Raw genomic sequence first — 21,901 nt, 5'->3', positions numbered from 1 at the left:
TTTAGAAATTATGGGATGTGTTGAAAAAAATACATTGTGTTAACTAGTGACATTAGGAGTTAAGGAATGCAATCCAAACTTTTTTTGGTGGTGTGTCATTAGTTATGTCATTTTATATGCAATAATGACATTGTTTGAAATATTGTTGTTATGACAACTTGACATTACCAAGACAACATAACTTGTCATAAATCCACCATAAACATTATTATAAAATCTCATTCAGATTCAAGGCCCATGTCATGATTATGAATGTTTCATGCAGACTTTTGAACTTCAAGTAAAGCATTTATAGAGATCTACAAGTCTAGGCCAGGTCTCATGCACGTCCTACACTGCCTTTAACAAGCCCTCTCATCTCTAGCTCTACTTGTATTATTCATAACCTACTGTCAATATTCACACTGCAGCAGTGCCTTTGTGTGACAAACAGCATTGAACAAACTGAACCAAGAGGAAAAGAAAAAAGAAAAAACAAAGAAAGGGAAAGAATGAGATACAGATCCTGTTGACAGCAGCAAAGAAATGCAATTCTCTATTCGTCAAATGCATTGTTATATAGAGAGGAATGTGCTGTCAGCTAATGAAAATCAGTTTTCAGTTTTAACAAATGGACCATTTTATTTGAAGGGGAAGTTGTTTCTTTGAGAAAAAAAAAGAGTAAATACATTAAAAGAAAAAAAAACAAAAAACATCCACACATTATTTGGATTCCAAGCGTGTTAACATTATTCAACCCATTCTGCCTCTGCTAGTCTGCAAACATGATTAAGGGTTTTAATAATTTAATAATAGTAATAAATACTATTTTAAAAATGTACTTATACACTACCTGACAAAGTCTTCTCATTAGCCATTGTAGTGACACAAATGACCATTTTGTCACTTGAGGTGTTGTAGGGTTGTTTCTGACGCGTGAGATCTCAACAAACGAATCATCTTCCAAATACTGCTTATCAGATTTATTTTTTTCACAGACAGTTCTTATGGCTCAATTTCCACTCACAGTCTGATATATAAATGCTCATAAAATAACATTGAATGCCTCCATAAAGCTCTTTCAAACACGGTCAATAAATGTTGTGCTTCCCTCTAATTACACACCTGTTGTTCTAAGTCTTTGTCTACCTATATACTCCTCCAAACCCACACTTCACCCAGTGGTCAAAAACAGCATCACAACAAACATAATGGCTCTTACACCCATTATATGAGCAGCAATAAATACCTTGACTTCTAGTTGATTATTTGGAAAAGTGGCAGAAGGTAAATTTTTCAGATAAACCATTCAATTAAATTCAATTCAGTTGAGCTTTATTTGTATAGCGCTTTTACAATGTAGATTGTGTCAAAACAGCTTAACATAAATGGCCATAGTACCTGGAACAGTGTAGTTCAGTTTTTAGTGTTTAAGTTCAGTTCAGTTTAGCTCAGTTCAGTGTGATTTAAAATCATTACTGAGAGTTTAAACACTGAAGAGCAAGTTCATCGATGCGTAGCTCTACCAATCCTGAACCATGCGAGCCAGTAGCGACAGCAGAGAGGGAAAAAAAAACTTCACCTGATAGGAGTTAAGAAAAAAACCTTGAGAGAACCAGATTCAGTTGGGCATGACCATTTTAATTTCTCCGCTGGCCAAAAGTCTTGTACAGAGCTTCAATCACCGCGGTGGAGGCTGGAAGATGGCCTCAGCGAAGACTCGTCTGTCCCTGGAGCATTGCTGGAATCAGACTCATGTTCTCCACTCCCCATGACCATCAACGCAGCAGCAGCTCAGGATATGGCCTGGTCCCGGATATGGAAGCCTTGGGATTATCTCGTCGCTGGTCTTGGATCCAGTCAGTGACTCTGCATAATCTGAGGACCTCGGGATGAGTATCCCCAGGTGAAAATAGAGAATAAAGAGAATAATTAGCATAGCTGCTGTTCATAGTGTATATAAGCAAGATGCAGAAGCCTGTGTGGAACCCGCTAGGTGATGCATTGAGTGTATGCTTTACTAAACAGATAGGCCTTTAATCTAGTTTTGAACTGGGAGAGTGTGTCTGAGCCTCGGACGTTATCAGGAAGGCTATTCCAGAGTGTAGGAGCCATGAAAGAGAAGGCTCGACCTCCTTTACTTGATTTTGCTATTCTAGGTACTACCACAAGCCCTGAGTTTTGAGATCTTAAAGAGCGAGTTGGATTGTTGCGAGACAGAAGGTTGGTTAGATAAACAGGATCTAGATTATTTAGAGCTTTATAGGTGAGAAGTAATATTTTAAATTCAATATGAAACTTAACAGGCTGCCAGTGTAAGAAGGATAAAATTGGGGTGATATGATCATATTTTCTAGATCTGGTCAGAACTCTGGCTGCTGCATTTTGTACTAATTGAACTTTGTTAATAGAGGATGCTGGGCAGCCAGCAAATAGAGCATTACAGTAATCCAGCCTAGAAGTCAAAAAAGCATGGACTAGCTTTTCTGCATCTGAGATGGATAGCATATTTTGTAATTTCATAATTCGAAGGCAGTTTTTGTGACATGGGATATATGGTTTTTAAAAGTTAGATTGCTGTCTAATATGACACCCAGATTTTTTATAATAGAGCTAAAGCTAACTTTGTATCCCTCTAATTGTAGATTGAGTTGCGAGATCTGCTGTGTACAAGATTTAGGCCCTATAAGTAATAATTCTGTTTTGTCGGAGTTTAAGAGAAGAAAATTGTTGGTCATCCAGTCTTTGATGTCTTTGATACACTCAGTTAGTTTAGAAAGTTCAGATGTCTCGTCAGGTTCAGTTGAAATATATAATTGAGTATCATCTGCATAGCAGTGAAAGTTGATCCCATGTCTTCTAATAATGTCTCCCAGAGGTAGCATGTAAATTGTAAACAGCAAAGGACCTAAAACTGATCCTTGAAGCACCCCATACTTTACTGGGTTGACTTGTGAAGGCTGTCCATTAATATTCACAAACTGGTAACGGTCAGTTAAGTATGACTTAAACCATTGTAGAGCTTGTCCCTGGACACCTGTAGACTTTAAGCGATTTATGAGGATATTGTGGTCAATGGTGTCAAATGCCACACTAAGATCGAGTAAAACTAATAGCGAGATGCTCTCTTGGTCAGCAGCTAAGAGTAAATCATTGGTTATTTTCACCAAGGCGGTTTCTGTACTGTGATGAGCCCTGAAACCTGACTGAAACACTTCAAAAATATTGTTGGTCTGCAGAAAGGAGCATAAGTGAGTAGAAACTACTTTTTCTAGTATTTTAGACATAAATGGAAGATTTGAAATAGGCCTATAGTTAGCTAAGTTGTTGGTGTCTAGTTGCGGTTTCTTAATAATAGGCTTAATAACAGCTAGCTTGTAAGAGTTTGGAACATGGCCTATAGATAAAGAAGAGTTGATAATGTTAAGAAGAGGTTCTCCTATAGCAGGTAGCAGCTCTTTCAGTAATTTTGTTGGAATTGAGTCCAGCATACACGTAGCTGGTTTAGAGCTATTTATAATTTTATCTAGCTCTTCCTGTTCTATGATTTTGAAGCAGTGAAGGTTATTATTATGATTCAATGAAATATTTACAGGATTTGGAGTATTAGCCGGTGCAGAAAGTTTGGCATCTCCTATTTTCTGTCTAAAGCCTTCTATTTTATCACTGAAAAAATTCATGAAGTCATCACTACTAATTTGATGTGGAACAGTTTGTTTCAAGGATAACCGATTATTTGCTAATTTAGAGATGGTGTTAAATAAAAATCTAGGATTGTTATGATTATTTTCTATCAGTTTGCGCAGGTGCTCGGTCCTGGCAGATTTTAGAGCCCTCCTATAGCTGGACATACTGTCTTTGTACGCAATTCTAAAGACCTCTAAATAAATTTTTTTTCCATTTACGTTCCAGGGCGCGGGTTGCTGTTTTGAGCGCACGAGTATAACTATTATACCATGGTGTAGTTTTAATCTCTCTAGCCTTTTTTAATTTGATGGGTGCCACAGTATTTAGTGTGCTAGTAAAGATGGCATCCATACCGCTGGTTACTAAATCAAGATCATTTGAGTTTGCGGGTGCATTACGAAATAGAGAAAGATCAGGTATGTTATTTATAAATTCATCTTTGGTTGACGGAACAATAGTTCTACTAGGGCGGAGTATTGGAGCGGGTTTGCTAATTTCAGGTAAACACAGCTTATATAGTAAGAGGTAGTGATCTGTAATATCATCACTTTGTGATATAATGTCTACGTCAGTAACCTCGACTCTATAAGACAGAATTAGATCTAATGTATGCTTTAAGCGATGGGTTGGACCCACAACGTTTTGCTTTATCCCAAGTGAGTGTATTAAATCCATAAACGCGAGCCCTAATGTATCGTTAGCGTCATCTATGTGGATGTTAAAGTCACCTACAATTAGCATTTTATCAGTTTTGACTAGTAAGTCAGAAATAAAATTAGAAAATTCTTTTAGAAAATTGACATAGGGCCCGGAGGGTCTATATATGGTGATTAAAGCGAGAGATAACATAGGTTTTTGCATAGAATCTGGAAGCTGAACATTAAGCGCTAATACTTCAAAGGAGCGAAACATAAGTCCGTTTCTCTTATTAACATTAAGGAAATCACTAAAGATTGATGCAACTCCACCACCACGACCAGTTTGACGAGCCTCATGTTTATATAAGAATCCTGGAGGAGTTGCTTCATTTAAGCTAATATAGTCATTTTGTTTCAGCCAGGTTTCAGTGAGACAGAGTGCATTAAGATTGTTTTCTGTTATTATTTCATTTATGATAAGTGCTTTAGGTGCAAGTAACCTGAAGTTTAGGAGACCAAGCTTTACGAAATTTGTATTTTCACTTTTAACCAGTTTTTCTGGTTTGATTCTTAATAGATTTTTTTCTGGAGCACACAGTACGTTTATTTCTTAATCTAATAATACGAGAAACAGACACAGTCTCTATAGGATTCGCCATATATGCATTACTGATGTTTGAGCGGGACGAACAAGAGTCTAGGTGGCCATAATGTGAATTTTGTACATTTTTACCTGCTAGTCAGATGGTGCGAAGTAATCTGGAGATGTTGTCCGACAGGAGTTCAGCTCTGGCTCGACTGGGGTGCAAGCCGTCAGCACGGAAGAGCCTAGGACGCTCCCAGAAAAGATTCCAGTTATTAGCAAAGAGCAATTTCTGTTCTTTACACCATGTTAATAGCCATTCATTCAGAGCTAAAAGTCTACTGAACCTTTCATTTCCTCGGCGGTAGGTAGGAAGCGGCCCAGAACTATGATCTGCGTGGCGGGCGAGGTGCGTCGAACCGTCTCGTCAGGCTCCTGAAGTCCTTTTTCATGATCTCCGACTGCCGGAGCCCGGTGTCATTTGTCCCCACGTGAAAGACAACGGCACCAGGGCTCTCGGCAGCGCCCAGGGTAGTTGGAATCTGTGTAGAAATATTTCTTACACGGGCACCAGGAAAACAGAAAGTAAGTACTTTATTACCTTTTGAGGAGGCGGCACGGATGTGACGAACGATCGAGTCACCGATGATGGCCACATCGGGACCCGTCTCGCGAAGAGGGGAGAAGCGGTTCTCCGTGGAGATTTCGAACACGGGAGGAGGAGACATTCTGCCCTGGGATCTGGCAAGTACCTTACGCGGCTGCACCCAGGTGTTGGCGTGAAGGACGCCTATCCGAGCCGCGCTCCGGGTGCGCTGGACCTGGACAGAGAAGGACGCGGGGTTGAGGTAGAGGGAGTGATGTGGTTGTAATTTCCACTTACCTTATATGACGAGGCGGCCTTAGCGTTAGGCACAACAAGCAACGCCCGTTGTTTCTGCAGCCGCGTCCGCCTCACCGTAAGCGCACGGATCTGGGACTCCACTTCTTCCAGCTCCAGCTCAAACGCCTCCATCGATGCTTCTCCTGCACACAATGACAGAGACACAAGTGACATTTTACGGGGTAAAGAGCAAGGCCAGTAAGCCAAAAGTGTATGGTAAAAGAGGTTGGTAGCTTTAGCTGACCAGCGGTGCTAGCAGGCTAAAGCTACAAACAACAGGCGGATGCTCGAGGGACAGACCGTTTTAAGCAGATTTGTTTGTATAAATGTATTAAGGGTTTGTTCACCCAAGTGGGAGAGACAAATACTTAGTGAATGAGGAAGAATTTCATGATTAAGATATAAATAGCGAGTAAATAGCGAGTCCAAACTTCAAGCACACGCAGTAGGCGACCGAACGGAGACAGTGACGTCAGTGACGTCACTCGAGCATGAAATCATCTGTTGAACTGCACTTCAATCATCACAAATCTTGAAGAAGACTTATTGGAACCCACATGGACTCAAGATTCTGACAGAACTCAGTCAAGTTTGGTGAAAGAAAAATAATGGTTTGGGGTTACATTCAGTATGAGGGCATTTGGGAGATCTGCAGAGTGGATGGCAACATCAACAGCCTGAGGTATCAAGACATCTGTGCCCATTGCATTACAAACCACAGGAAAAAGGTAATTTTTTTAGCAGGTTAGGGCTCTCACTTCAGCCTCTGCATCAAATTTCCTGAAAGCAAAAAAGCTCAAGGTGCTCCAGGATTGTCCAGAACAGTCACCAGATATGAACATTATTAAGCATGTTTGGAGTCAGATGGAGGAGGTGACATTGAAGATGAATCCAAAGAATCTTGAAGAAGTCCTGTGATAGGATTCCTGCAAGCACGCTTTCTTTGCCTGATGACTTTATTAATAAGTTATTTAAGTCATTGCAGAGATGGATGGATGCAGTCATCCAGGTTTATGGGAGTCATACACAATATTAATACTTTGACTTTATATTCTATACTGTACATTATTTCTCTTAAGTGACAAGATTTTTGTCTAAGCAAAGTCAGAGTTGTTTATGAGTTTCTTTTCTTTGTTGAACACAAAATATAATATTTTGTATGTTAGCTAGACACCTAACCATTGTCTTCCATAGTATTCTTATTTATTTTTTTACTATGGAAGTCAATGGTTATCAGTGTTGTGGGTAATGGGAGTTGCTTAATTTTACTTTAGTAATTAACAAGTAAAGTAACGCATTACTAAAATGAGGTGTAGTAATGTGCATTAAACGTATGTAATAATATTTAAGTTACTTTTTTGAAAATGTAATGCGAGTTAATTTTTAGTTTAAAAAAATGCTATATTAAAATTAAAGTGTTCACAATGAATCAGGCAGCCAACGAGAGAATGTATTCATTATGTTGAACGCATCAAGGAAAAGGGGATCGTCTCAATGGACAATGATTTTACTTTAGAAAATAGTACAAAGTAGCAAACACATTGTTTAAAACTTCTATTAATCTGAATATACGCCATGTATAGCTCTGGGGTCGGAAATTCCTAAGATAACATTATCCTATAAAATATATGTTTTGATGTGTTTTTTAATGGTAAATGAAGGTTATGCAATGTGTTGTTAATTGCAGAACTCCTCTATTAAAAATACAGGTTCTGAAATAGATCAAGCTTTAGCCAGGTGATAAAAAGTAATGCAAAAGTAACTCAAAAGTACCGTAACACATTACTTACTACAAAAACTAAGTAACGCAACTTTCTTCAAACTATCTTCTTTTTTGTGCAACAGCATGAAGGAACTCCTAATGGTTTAGAACCACTTGATGGGGAGTAAATAGTGAGGTAATGTTCATTTTAGAGTGAACTGTTTTTTTTTTTTAATACAAGACAATACTTATTACAAACAAAACAAAACAAAAACTTTTTGATTGAGTTTATTGTCTAGGTTCTATTTATATCTAAATAATGTATGTGCACACCTGATTGGTAATTAATGTCACATGCACTGTAAAATTATTATAATTTCCACAGAATATTTTTACAAAAATAAGTTTATTTTAGAAATTGCAAACAAAGCAGTACCTGATTGTTACCACGTGCAACGTGTGCCTGAATGATAGATCAGCCTCTTTGATTGTTCCTGGAATCACAGTTAATAGATTTAAGGGACAAGTTTATAGTTTGATTCATTTAGACTTAAAATCAGAGATTAGTGCTTCTACATCATTCACCTACTATTTCCCTCTGATTTTAAGAATAGGGTATTGGTAAGGATTTAGTTTGGATTATATTTTCGGACAGAAATTATGTTCCAGAATGACTAAACTCATTCTGCAAAATCAGGACATGGAGTGATGAGATTACTTTTGCATTTGTATTCATCTTCCGTCATATACAAAAAGCTCACTGCAGATGCACAGTTATGATACGAGTGTGATTTGTACCAGGGTAATATCCGGTCTGGCTTTCATTGCAAAATGTCGATGGTGCAGATGGTACAACCTTTCCCTCCCAGAGGAGTACAGCTGTGAGGAAGTCTGGAGAAAACACAGCAGAAATGTTATTTTGTCAGGTGTGGAGTGAGTGGCCACACGACTGGTTTGTTTAGCAGGCTGTGACAGATGCAGCACATCAGGGCCAGATTGTTATTTGAGATATTGTGAATATTGTTGATGCTTGAATGATGGCAGCATATCATGTGTTATTAAAATACTTTTGGTGTACTAATCGAATGCGTTATCTTGTGCTTACAGATGAGGTTTGTAAGGAACGTGACATCCTGGCGAGAAATGAAGCCAGGGTTCTACCACGGCCATGTCTCCTACCTAGATTTCACAAAGTGAGTTCTGCTGTATTTATGCAAAAGTTGACACTAAAAAGTGGAAGCACTTGTGCTGCACTTGAGTGTAGTGATTATGACTCTAGTCATTGGAGAGTAAATTCACGGTATCAGGCAGATGCTTAACTTTTTAAGTGCTTCTGCACTCTAGTGGTTGATAATGGAACAGACCTTAAGTCACTCAAAAATGACTTGCTGCTTGTTCAAACTACCTATTTAAATTGAGTTGAAGCAACATAATTAAGTTTTTTTTTCAATTGTTTTATGTCTAATCCACTTAAATTTGTAAAAGTGATTAAGTTACCTTAATGTATTTGTGTTGGGACAACGTGTAAATACAAAATATCTGTAAATACATTTATCTTTTTTGGAGATAAATTGATGTGTTATTATCAAAAAACCTTTTGATTAAAGATTTTGGTTTTGAATAATAATAGTTTTTTTCTTGCAAATGCAAAAAGGGTTTTTTGTGCAAAATAGAATTAATAATAATTATAATAATAATAATGACTATTTAAGAAAATAATATAAAATAATTAACAAACTATTTATTTTCTGTTGACATTAGAATAATATTAAAATGTTATTCACAACTGCTCCAAACTGGTGGTTAAAATTGAACATGCACTTATTCTAATATTTATTTATTTAGTCTTGAAATCACACTGAATACTTTACAATTATTTGGAACTCATGTGGCTATGTTGTTCAAGAAACACATATTTCGAATGGTTAAGCACCTCTTGAAAACAAAATTACAAGGATTTTAAAATGATTATTACACGTTTAATGTATTAATGACACCTTTGCAGAGTTTATTCTTCTCATTTGTCATTAAAGCAAAAGATAAGGCAAAAACCACTCACTCAGATTGTTATTCTAATAATCACATTTTTTATTGACAAACAATTCATTAGTTAGTAATAAATACCTTCACATTGTTGTTTAATAATATAATATAATATAATATAATATAACATCATAAAACAATCGCCATTGTTCCCTAAATACTGTAGGTTTGGAGTTAAGGGGAAGCCAGTATACATCAACATCGTACGGGATCCCATTGAAAGATTGGTGTCCTACTACTATTTCCTTCGATTTGGAGATGACTATCGACCAGGTCTCCGACGGAGAAAGCAAGGAGACAAAAAGGTGTGTATAAATATTTGATATTTCTCTTTCAAAATTTCACAAAGCCTTTAATGTAAGAAATAACAACTCACATTCTGATTAAATGTGTCTGATTCTGACCACATTCATGATTAAATGTGTGCAATAAAGTATGTATCTGTGTTTTAGACATTTGATGAGTGTGTGTCATCTGGAGGCTCAGATTGTGCTCCTGAGAAGCTTTGGTTACAGATCCCCTTCTTCTGTGGCCATTACTCTGAGTGCTGGTGGGTAAAATACACCGTCTGCAAACTGTTTTTAACTTGAGGCTTTTCTCGTTAGACTCATTGATTGGGTCACGCTATATACTGATTTGTTTTTAAAACTTTTAAGAGCTGGAAATGATATGTGTGTGTGTTTGTGCAGGAATGTTGGCAGCAAGTGGGCTCTGGAACAGGCTAAGTATAATCTGGTGAACGAGTATCTGCTGGTTGGAGTGACGGAGGAGCTTGAGGATTTCATCATGATGCTGGAAGCTGCTCTGCCACGCTTTTTCAGAGGAGCAACTGAGCTCTACCGCACAGGTAATGTTTTTATTTCATTAGAAGTCATTTAAATATGCTGATTTGATAATAACATAATATTCATCAATATTACTTGATACTTTTGTGGAAACCATGATAAATGAGAACCGAGAGTTGACTCTGGTGAAATATAACTGAACAAAGGACTCCTTAGTAGCCTTTCAGGCAGGCAGTTTTCAGTTTTTGCTAGCCCTAAATAAATTAAGTGGCCTGAATTGAAAAGACATTATTTAATAAATAGAAAAACTAATACACACATTTTTAAATAAAAAATAAATTAATTAATTAAAATGACATTTATTCATTATAGGGTACATATATATTTTTCACTTACCACATTTTATATATTATTTAATTAATTTATTATTTATAAAAAAAAACATGTATATGTATATGTATATATATATATATATATATATATATATATATATATATATATATATATATATATATATATATATATATATATATATATATATATATATATATCAGTTCTTCCATTTCTCTTTAGGCCAGTTCTTGAAAATAGATTAGCTTTACACAGATGTCTTTTAACTGTCACAGTACTTACAGGTAACTTCAGATTGTCTTTGATCATCCTGCAGCTGATCATTGGCTGAGCCTTTGCCATTCTGATTACTCTTCGATCCATTTTATTGGTTGTGTTCCATTTTCTTCCACGTCTCTATGGTTTTGCCCTCCATTTTAAGGCATTGGAGATCATTTTAAGTGAACAGCCGATATTTTTGCACCTCTATATAGGTTTCCCCTCTCCAATCAACTTTTCAATCAAAGTACGCTGTTCTTATGAACAATGTCTTAAACGACCCAATTGCCTCAGGCTTTGAAACGCATGTTCAACAAGATCACAAATTAATGACCTCACTGATTGACTGCCACACTGCTTTTTTTTTAACACACCCTTTTCAACTAATTGCCCAATTTTACAGCCCTAAGTGAATCTACTGCACCTACTGGTAACTTGTTTGCCATGTATCAATAAAAAATAAACTAAAAACCTGGTTAATTCTGGTTAGTCACATTGTACTGCTATTATTTTGAACAATACTGTAGGTATAGTGCCTATTTTAAAAAATGTGCATCCATGATGGACACTTTTTCTGGAATATTATGAATGTCTTTATAGTTTGTGTGGTGTATAAATGTTGTTTATCATCTTTGAGGTTTTATTTTTCAAATTTTAAGACCCAAAGTTAAATTTTATGTCTTGATTTGGAATAATTGGAATTTCAAAGGGTGTCCTAAATTTTTTCACATTACTGTATGTGTATATGTGCAGGTAAGAAGTCTCACTTGAGGAAAACGAGTGAAAAGAAGCCTCCCACTAAAGAGTCCATCTCGAAGCTTCAGCAGTCCAACATCTGGAAGATGGAGAACGAGTTCTATGAGTTTGCTCTGGAACAGTTTCAGTTTGTGCGAGCTCACAGTGTCAGAGAAAAAGACGGCGAGCTTTACCTGCTTTCTCAGAACTTTTTTTACGAGAAAATCTATCCAAAAGTAAACTAGTGCAGACATTGGCATAGTCCAAGTATCATCCGGCCCGTTCAAGTGCTATCATGTCACGTTCACATGGAAAAGTACAAAGATGCCTGAAAGTCCTGCACTTGAGGATTTTGGAACACGTTTTTTTTTTTTTTTTGAAGGAACTTACTGTGAACTCTGGTATCAAGGAACTCTTAAGTCCATTGTCTTTTTAATGAACTTGTGACATCAATAAAAAAATCACAATTTATCATGCCTTCCAAAAGATCACGACAGGACCTCTTTGGCCACCAATCACTGTTGTAAAAATTCAATTTTGAACAGGGTCAAAAGGATAGTGCTTTTTGTACCAGACATTTGGTACATTACGAGCACTTCTTTATTTTACTACTAAATGTGGTTTTGTGAATTCTTAACACTTTCTTGCATTGTGTATATTCATTTTTAATTGAATGCCATGAACAGTGTTTGCAGACTTTAGTAAAGGTATTGTAGCCAGAAGATAGAAAGTGGTTTAAACACATGCACACACGCACACACACACACATAAACACACACTCAAAAAAACACAGATTTCATATATGTACAAATTGTATGTATATTTTATGTATTTGGATCAAATGGTTCAAAGTCTTGAAAATAGTTATTTAGAAAATACACATCTTTTTTTTTTTTTTTTGGTGGGGGGAGAGGGGGGGATTCCACTGGTGCTTGCTTTTTCTATTCTCGTTTTTATTTTTTATCACGTTTTGAAGACTAAAATAACGAAGCAGTGGGAACATTGATATCTAAGACAAACTTTCCAGTACAGAGAATATTTTGACCAGGTCAAAGACCATTAGATCTGGCCTTTTTGATTGTGTTTTTGGAATCGTAACAACAGGAACTGTATTACTTTGAAGCGTAGTAGTATTGGCTTAATATAACTACATCAGACTACTACCCTGTTCGATGGGTTAAAGATACGAAAGAAAGGCTCAAACCAACATTAGTTGTACTTTAAATAGTGCCTTCATGAATCATTCATCCCATACTGGCTCTTGCTGGTTTTCAGATTATTTCAGCAATGTCTGTATTAAAATTTCTTTTTTTAATAATAGTAATAATCAAAAAACTGCCATCTTTCTTTTATAATAGTACTTTTTTTTTCCTTTTATATACATTAGTCTCTAGGCATTTCAAATAAAATTTGCTGTCTGTAAGAACATGTGGTTTTCAGGTTTCATTTATTTGACAAAACATCATTCAATCCAGGATGTGCTTTAAGTATGTATGCTTTTTGGGAAGAAAAATTGTTGACTGTTTTATTGTTATTATTAGTATTATTTTGAACTAATCCTATAATCGCTGAGATTAAACCCAAGATGCAAAAACACTGCAATTTATGGCATTTTAAAACGCCCTTTGAATTAAAAAGAAAATTACATATACACACACACACACACACACACACACACACACACACACACAAACACATACTCATTTGAGGGAAGCATGCTGAAAGGCAGAGGAATGCGCTCTCTCACAGCTCGCGACATCATCTGTCATTTTCTGAGTACATTTACATAAGACACCAAAACTATGATTTTAATATGATTAGGATAATACTCTTATTAACAGTCTACTATGCAAGCAGCGATTTTTTAATACCTTAAAGGACCACCGAGTCACGAAATGGGAAGGTTTTTTCTTCCGTTCGCCATGCGGTATCAAATTCCATTAAAACAGACATTAAACATTAATTGTTTTATACTGAAACTTGCCTTCAAAAAGCGCTTCCTTGGTCTTATTCAAATTTCTTTGCACCTTAAACACACGTCGACCACAACAGGAAATAACAAAAAAAAACTGCACCTGCGTTAATTGCGTAAAATTATTATTTTTTAACCGCATGCGTTAACGCACTAATTTTGACAGCACTATATATATATATATATATATATATATATATATATATATATACACTTATACACTTTTGAGTTGGTATATATATATATATATATATACCTTAGATCGGGAGGTAATGTCTGATTCCGATCGAGATCGCGTGATCGGGCCTGATTTCTGATCATGTGTTCTTGGAAGGAAATTGATATATGTTTGTTTGTGTGCAACCCTGGAACACAAAAACACTCTTGTTGCACAAATATGTCAGGAAGGGACGAACAGGCTCATATGATCGATTCACATCAATGGTATGGCCGTTGAGCCTGTCCCATCCTTTAAGTTCCTCGGTACCCACATCTCAAAGCACCTGTCCTTGGCCACCAACATTTCCAGCCTGGTCAAGAAGGCTCTTTTTCTTAAGGCAACTAAGATCTTGTGCATCTAAAGTTAAATGTTTCATCAATTTATTTTGTAATTTCCTGCTATAGATGTATCAATGTTTAATGTTTGATTAGTAAATCGATAAAAAATCTTATTTATTCCACATTCAGGTGAGTTATTTACATTTACATTTACATTTAGTCATTTAGCAGACGCTTTTATCCAAAGCGACTTACAAATGAGGACAAGGAAGCAATTTACACAACTAAGAGCAACAATGAATAAGTACTAAAGGCAAGTTTCAGGTCTGTAAAGTCTAAGAAGGGAAGTATTAGTAGTATTAGTTTTTTTTTTTTTTGTACAGTTAGTGTGATATTCAAAGAGGCAATTGCAGATTAGGAAGTGAAGTGGAGACTAAACAGTTGAGTTTTTAGTCGTTTCTTGAAAGTAGCGAGTGACTCTGCTGTTCTGATGCAGTTAGGGAGTTCATTCCACCAACTAGGCAGATTGAGCGTGAGCGTTTGCGAAAGTGATTTCTTCCCTCTTTGGGATGAAACCACGAGGCGACGTTCATTCACAGAACGCAAGTTTCTGGAGGGCACATAGATCTGCAGAAGTGAGAGCAGATAAGAAGGAGCTAGGCCAGAAGTCACTTTGTAGGCAAACATCAGAGCTTTGAATTTGATGCGAGCAGCAACTGGCAGCCAGTGCAAACGGACTAGCAGCGGAGTGACATGTGCTCGTTTAGGTTCATTGAAGACCACTCGTGCTGCTGCGTTCTGGAGCAGTTGAAGAGGCTTGATAGAGTTAGCTGGAAGCCCAGCTAGTAGAGAGCTGCAGTAATCCAGTTTGGAGAGAACAAGAGCTTGAACAAGGAGTTGAGCTGCATGTTCAGATAAGAAGGGTCGGATCTTTCTGATGTTATAGAGTGCGAATCTGCACGATCGAGCAGTTCTAGAAATGTGGTCAGAGAAGTTTAGTTGGTCATCAATCGTTACTCCAAGGCTTTTCACCATTTTGGATGCAGTAATGGTTGCCCCATCCATCTGGATTGAAAAGTTATGGTGTAGAGTCGAGTTGGCAGAAACTACAAGCATTTCCGTTTTTGCGAGGTTCAGCTGAAGATGATGATCTTTCATCCAGTGTGAAATATCCAACAGGCAGGCTGAGATACGAGCTGGAACCGAGGGATCATCAAGATGAAAAGAGAGGTATAGCTGGGTATCATCAGCATAGCAGTGGTAGGAGAATCCATGTCTCTGAATGACTGGTCCTAGAGATGATGTGTAGATGGAGAAGAGAAGTGGCCCAAGAACAGAGCCTTGAGGTACCCCAGTGTTTAGATGCTGTAGGTTGGACACCTCTCCCCTCCAAGACACCCTGAATGACCTGTCAGAGAGGTAAGATCTGAACCATTGTATAACAGTGCCCGCAACGCCCAGTGACTCGAGCGTAGATAGCAGGATCTGGTGGTTGACAGTGTCAAAAGCAGCTGACAAGTCCAGCAAAATGAGGACTGATGATTTAGAGTCTGCTTTAGCCAGTCTGAGATCCTCCACGACCGAGAGCAGTGCAGTCTCAGTTGAGTGGCCTTTCTTAAAGCCGGATTGCTTGTTGTCCATGAGATTGTTTTGAGTAAGAAAGTCCAGGACTTGATTGAACACTACTTTCTCCAGAATCTTGGCCATGAATGGAAGCAGGGATACTGGTCTGTAGTTTTCAAGTAGCGTATGGTCCAGGTTGGGTTTCTTTAGCAGTGGGGTTACCCTAGCTTGCTTAAAGGGGTGGTCCAGAATGTTATTTTTAAGGCTTGGTTGTGTTAATAAGATGCAAAGCAATGTGTGCTCATGTTTAACTTGAAGGAAATCGTGTTATTTTTTCATAAATCTCACTTTGATTATACACAGCTACTCAGCTAACATGAAAACGACTGTCATATTTCCTAGTTCCTCTAAAAGGCCCACCCTCAAGTGACTCTGATTGGTCATCATCATAATATGCTGTGATACGCCGATCGGCTTCACGTCACGCCCTGACAAGCACGCGCGTTTTGTGTAAACAGTCAGTCAGTCAGTCAGTCAACACGTGTCTGTAACGAGTGAAAATGGGATGCGGCTCCTTTAACTGTTTCTGTGCCTTTTAGTGTGTTTATGCGTGTATACGATGAAGTATCTGTAACACGAGAAGCGCATGTGCGCGGGAGAGATTTTTATTGTTCTTTTTCTCTCATGCTCGGATTAAGTTATTTTCTGTGGTGACAGAATAAAGCACAAGATGTGAGATGAGACCTTTGTGAGCCTGGATTGATTTGTTTTTGATGTTACACTCCAGTTGGGAAATCATTGCTGTATTTTTTTTAAATCAATGCGTTACAGGACGTCTTTCATGCATATGCGGAATATGCCTGTGTAAGTAACATGAATCGTTCACATATCTTTTGCGACTTTATTGTCCGAGTTGTAAAACGCATAGCATAGCTGCCTATAGAGAGAAATTCTGCCGTCTCACACAGAGAGACGCAGGTGCTGGCCAAGAGTGCGTGTATGTGTATGTGTGTGTGTGCGTTTACAGCCGTTTGATAAATATAGATTTGTAACGTTAGCTAAGTCGTTAGCGGTTACCATAATTTCCCGTTGTTTACATCTTTGCTACAACACACCGTTAAAGTTAGACACTGTACATGTCATGATCAATTTTAACAAATAAAAACACTTACAGGTCATGACTCAGAGTTCACAGCGTCTCCTTGCTCCTTCTTTGAGGAGATTTTAACTGAATCCAGCACTGAACTGGGAGAGATTCTGGAAGCTGTGTTTTGTCAAATCATGCTTGCTATGTATTTTATAGTTCTCTGGAACATAATTAATATTGAACTGTAAGCACTTCTGTGTTTGGGTCGTGTCATTTGGAAGCCCAACAACAGAAACAGAACAGCTCTGTGGAAACAGCAGGATGGCATTTCTCTCTCTGCAGTAACGTTACAGCGCCTCTGGCCACGGCCTTTACCTGCGCAGTGTGGGATGCGCAATAACGAACTTTTGTGATCTCACAGGGGGCGGAAGTATTTTTTGTAGTCCCCAAAATTCGTTAATTGTAGGCGTTGCTAAGCTAACTCTGTACAAATCAAGGTCTCCCTTTGCATTAAACTTTGAATATTTTACATTCAGAGATGCTGTTTATGTTCACACAGCTACATTACACATCAACTGAAGTTTAAAATATAATATCGTAGTGGACCACCCCTTTAAATGAAGTGGGGAATAAACCAGAGTCAAGAGATGTGTTAATTATGTGAGTCAGTGTTGGTATGACTGCAGGAGAGATGGCTTGCAAGAGATGGGAGGGAATGGGATCGAGTGGACAGATGGTTGCATGGCTAGATAGCACGAGTTTGGACAACTCAGACTCAGAGAGCTGAGAAAAAGAGGTGAGTGTGTGTGGTGTTGGTGTTGTATCTTGCGTGTTTGTTGTAGGTGCAGCAAATTGAGCACTGATTTTTGCAGTTTTGGTGCAAAAGAATGTAGCAAAGTCATCAGTAGTAAGTGTGGAGGATGCGGGTGGAGGAGGAGGATAGAGGAGGGAGGAAAATGTTTTAAAAGGTAGGCGAGGATTAGTGGCATTGTTGATTTTCAGACGGTAATATGTCTGCTTTGCAGAAGTAACCTCAGCTGAGAAAGAGGACAGAAGAGTATGTTAAGAGCTGTGCAGGATTTTTAGTTTTACGCCAAATTCTCTCTGCAGCCCGAAGTTTTCATCCGAGAGCCAGGGTGCAGGAGGACTGGCACGGGCTGGCCTGGATGCAAGAGGACATAATCGGTCTAGACATGATGCTAGTGTGGAGCAGAGTGTAATAGTGGCACTGTTCGAATCAAGTGCAGTGAGTTTGCGAGATGGAGGAAGAGAGTCTGAAACAATGGTGGATAGTCTATTGGGTGAGAGAGATCGTAGGTTTCTGCGAAAGGTAACCAGTGTTGGAGTGTGTGGCGGCTCAGGAGTAATGTGGATGTTGAGAGACAGAAGGAAATAATCAGATATTTGTAGTGGAGTTACTATTGTTTGATCAGTGAAGCAGTGTCGTGTGTAAATAAGGTCTAGCTGATTACCTGATTTGTGGGTAGCAGAGGTAGGTGCTCTTTTTAGGTCAAAAGAGGCAAGCAGAGTCTGAAAGTCTGCAGCTTGCGGTTTGTCAACGTAAATGTTAAAGTCACCTAGCACCAACAAGGGAGTGGCAAAATTAGAAAAAGATGAGAGAAGAACATCCAGTTCATCTAGGAAGTGACCTAATTTACCTGGTGGGCGGTAGATGACAACCACATTTATGTAGAAGGGGTGGATAATGGTGACTGCATGGAATTCAAAGGAGCTGATTGTTGGCAGGGACAGTATTAGAGTAAATTTCCATTCTTTGAAAATTAGTAGTCCCGTCCCACCCCCTCTCCCTGTGTGACGAGGAGTGTGGGAAAAAGAGAAATTAGCAGAAAGAGTAGCATGTGTAGCAGTGTCCTCCGGCCTCAACCAGGTCTCAGTTAGAGCCATGAGATTATAGTCAGAATATGTAGCTATGGAGGTAATAAAATCTGCCTTGTTAACAGCTGATTGACAATTCCAGAGGCCCACGGAGAGAGAGAGTTGTGAAATAGTAGATACATGTATTGAACGAAGGTTGTGAGGATTATGCCTGCAGCGTACCTCCCGTGTTTTGCGAGTGTTAGTAACAACAGCAATTAGAAAACACATAATAAAAGTGCACTGACAACAAAAAAAAAATAAGTGTAAAGATAAAGTAAAACAAGAAAGTAAAGTACTCAAGTGCTTTGTCTGTGTCTTTGCTCGGTGGAGTCGCGCAGGTAGAGTCGATGGTCTTTACACTCGTCGGTCTTCACACGAGGCTGCCGCGACCGCTGCCGCGGTTAACTAGTTGTTTATATAACCCCAAAGCACTAGCTGATTGAATTCAGCTGGACACGCCTCGAGAGTCAAAACAAGGGCCGAAACTGAGGTGGACGACGCGAAACTGTCTGCGTTCGCTACACAAGCTCTTATAGTAACCAAGGAAACAGTGGCTAAACACTTCTAGTATTATACACAACTGAAAGCAAGTTTAAATGTTCTACAACTTTACACAAACAGCTGAAAACAAGTCCTCAAACCATACACAACCATAGTTATGAATCTAAATTTCCAAAAATTGACGTTCATGTTTTGTTTTGTGGTCCATAGTCACACACATACTGCATACGTGTATGTGCACTTGTGTGATGAGATTCAAAATGTGAATCATGACTTTTGTGATCGGTTCAGTCACTAATGAAAGCGTGAGCAGAACAAGAGAACATCAGTCTTCATCTTAACAAAGACAAAGAGATGACACAAGGGCCGAAAGCAGCCACACCGCCATGAGGAGAGACCGTCTGCTTCACAAAACAGAACTCAATTAACTTTTTTATGAATTGCTGCAGGCATAACAAAGCATTGTTTCATTAGGCAGATGAATACAGACTGATAATTACTCCTCAATTAAAAAGAGCCGGGACCATGTATTGATTTGCAAGAGAGAAGGTTAATTAGGAGCACTGAAGCTCTCTGTGTTCTGTTGATGTAGCGCTGCTGTCATTTGTTTGTTTTCATGTCAGCAGCCATCCCAAAATGAAACATGATTTTTATCTAAGTTATTATTTGTTTATAGTATTTTTAAATTACACGATGGTATCTTTTGAATTATTTTTGATGTGTAAATTAAAAAACACATGGGCTAGTAAAAAGATTTGATCAGATGTGACCACATTGTAAGTACTGTTTTTTCCTCATACTTCATGCGAATACATATGCAGTGAAACTAAAATTATTCAAATATATTTTTTATTCACATATACATACATACATACATACATATATATATATATATATATATATATATATACATATATATATATATATATATATATATATATATATATATATATATATATATATATATATATATATATATATATATATATATATATATATATTTTTTTTTTTTTTTTTATTAGTGGGCACTATAATTAAAGATAGCCTAACAAATTAAACTGCTGTGACATACCTCAAAAAATCTTCACTCAGAGCATTAAAAACCAAAATGACCTAAAAAAAACTTGCTGCAGTGAGCCTGGGAAAATATTAAAGATGAGGTTTCCATTAATCTGGTTGACAGCAGAGAATTGAAACTTCTGATAAATATTTTCATACTAGCAGCTGCCTGGAATCATTTTTGGTTCATTTTGGAATAATTGTAACTTGTTACACACTCCACCTTTCTATAAACCTAATTTGACATTATCAAATTCATTCTGACACAATTAAACTACTTCTAGTCATATTTAATTGAAGAAATGTACAAAAGCATGCGCATCAATCTCAATGGGTGCTCAGCCAAAAAACAACAAATAGTGCAAACATATAGGCTGGTACACCAAAGCTCCAAAAACATACATTTATTAACTTAAAAAGGCCATTACAAAGCATGTGACGTTTCAAACACCGGCTTTTCATCAGACGTTTTCTAAACTACAGGTACATGAATAAAACTGTGGTAATGTGCGGAATGTTGAAGGTGTCTGTATAATTTTTCCTTCAACTGTACTGTATGTCCGTTTGTAGAGTTTGAAAACCTGCCTGTTTTATGTTGCCATCATTGGGGCAAATTAATCTGTGGCAGCACATAGAACTGTAAAATAATGTGTATGAAAGTGATAGTTCACCCATCTTCACTTGCTGTCAAAGACACCTTCTTCAGGCCAGATGTATTCTTTACGTTCACTGCTTATGCTGTCCCACAGTCTTGTGTGTTCCATTCCTTAAATGGTATGTGAAAGCTGCGCTTGGTGGTTAATGTGTTTAAATGTCCAATCTTTTCAATTCAATTTAAGTTTATTTATTTAGCGCTTTTACAATGTAGATTGTGTCAAAGCCGCCAGAAGCTCTAGTAAAGTCCAAATATCAGAGTTGAAGTTCAGCTTAGTTTAGTTCAGTGTAGTTTAAATTTCATTGCTGAATGTTCAAACACTGAAGGGCAAATCCATCGATGCACCACTCCACAAGTCCCAACCAAGAAAGCCAGTGGCAACAGTGGCAGGGAACAAAACTTCACTAAATGACGAAGTGAAGGGGAACCTAGAGAAAAAACCTAGAGAAAAACCAGGCTCTATTATCCAAGAACATTTTCCCTCTGGCCAAACTTCCTGAGTGGAGCTGCAGTCTAGGCACTGGAGGCTGGAAAACGCTGGACGTCCATCCTAGAGAACTGCAGGTGAGAGTAGGTCACTTGCAGGTGATCAGGCTGACCCACAGGATCAATGGGGGACTCCTCTGTCACTGTTGTCTTACAGGAATGCATGCACTCCACTCCTCAATGACCACCACAGCTTCAGCTCAGGATACGGCATGGTCCAGGATTAAGGATACCTTAGCATCATTTTTTCACAGCTCTTGGATTGCATCAATGGCACTGCATGATCTCTGGGGGTTTCAGGATTAAAAAAAAATTAAATTTTAATTAGCTATCATAAATACTCTGTTGTCTGTGATTAAATTGTTATTTTGCCTCAGAAGTTTGTCAGAAATCAGTTTTGTGAGGTGCCTTTGGTCACAAACGCTGCCTCCATCCAAAGTCACTTCCTGAAACAATTTGTATAATTTGAGATCATTTTGCTCAATTCCTGTTGACTCTCCAGTTTAAACAAGTCCTATATGCAACCTTTCACTGTGTAGGGATCAACTGTCAAATAGT

General features: G+C 37.9%; 2 protein-coding genes and 1 long non-coding RNA gene across 6 annotated transcripts in view; 2 read left to right on the top strand and 1 right to left on the bottom strand.

The window, feature by feature from the left end:
• The window catches only part of hs2st1b (heparan sulfate 2-O-sulfotransferase 1b), a 162,980-nt gene extending 149,910 nt beyond the window's left edge, over window positions 1–13,070 (top strand). For 2 of the 3 annotated variants that reach the window (XM_087257212.1, XM_087257213.1), the window contains exons 3-7: window positions 8,580–8,665; window positions 9,682–9,820; window positions 9,968–10,065; window positions 10,205–10,362; window positions 11,663–13,070. In XM_087257212.1, the coding sequence (XP_087113338.1) occupies window positions 8,580–8,665; window positions 9,682–9,820; window positions 9,968–10,065; window positions 10,205–10,362; window positions 11,663–11,889 (708 nt within the window). In that variant the 3' untranslated portion in view covers window positions 11,890–13,070. Of the gene's footprint in view, window positions 1–1,159; window positions 1,267–8,579; window positions 8,666–9,681; window positions 9,821–9,967; window positions 10,066–10,204; window positions 10,363–11,662 lie in introns of those variants that run through there. The other variant, XM_087257214.1, reaches the window with a different exon arrangement.
• kyat3.2 (kynurenine aminotransferase 3, tandem duplicate 2) overlaps window positions 5,235–21,901 on the bottom strand; it is an 808,585-nt gene continuing 791,918 nt past the window's right edge. Inside the window, exons 14-16 of one of the 2 annotated variants that reach the window (XR_015492561.1) lie at window positions 5,846–5,913; window positions 5,489–5,708; window positions 5,235–5,429 (exon numbers count right to left, since the gene is read on the bottom strand). The gene's annotated coding sequence lies outside the window, so the exon portion shown is untranslated. Of the gene's footprint in view, window positions 5,430–5,488; window positions 5,709–5,836; window positions 5,914–21,901 lie in introns of those variants that run through there. The other variant, XM_087255219.1, reaches the window with a different exon arrangement.
• Window positions 16,275–21,901, top strand: part of LOC147836362 (uncharacterized) — a 145,493-nt gene continuing 139,866 nt past the window's right edge. The window contains exon 1 of the long non-coding RNA XR_015493690.1: window positions 16,275–17,386. This is a non-coding gene — a long non-coding RNA (uncharacterized LOC147836362). The remainder of the gene's footprint in view (window positions 17,387–21,901) is intronic.

Source organism: Danio rerio, chromosome 6, assembly GCF_052040795.2.
Source record: "Danio rerio strain M-AB ecotype USA chromosome 6, GRCz13ab, whole genome shotgun sequence".
NCBI lineage: Eukaryota > Metazoa > Chordata > Actinopteri > Cypriniformes > Danionidae > Danio > Danio rerio.
The sequence above is the reverse complement of the archived record's forward strand: the minus strand, read 5'-3'. Positions and strand labels throughout refer to the sequence as shown.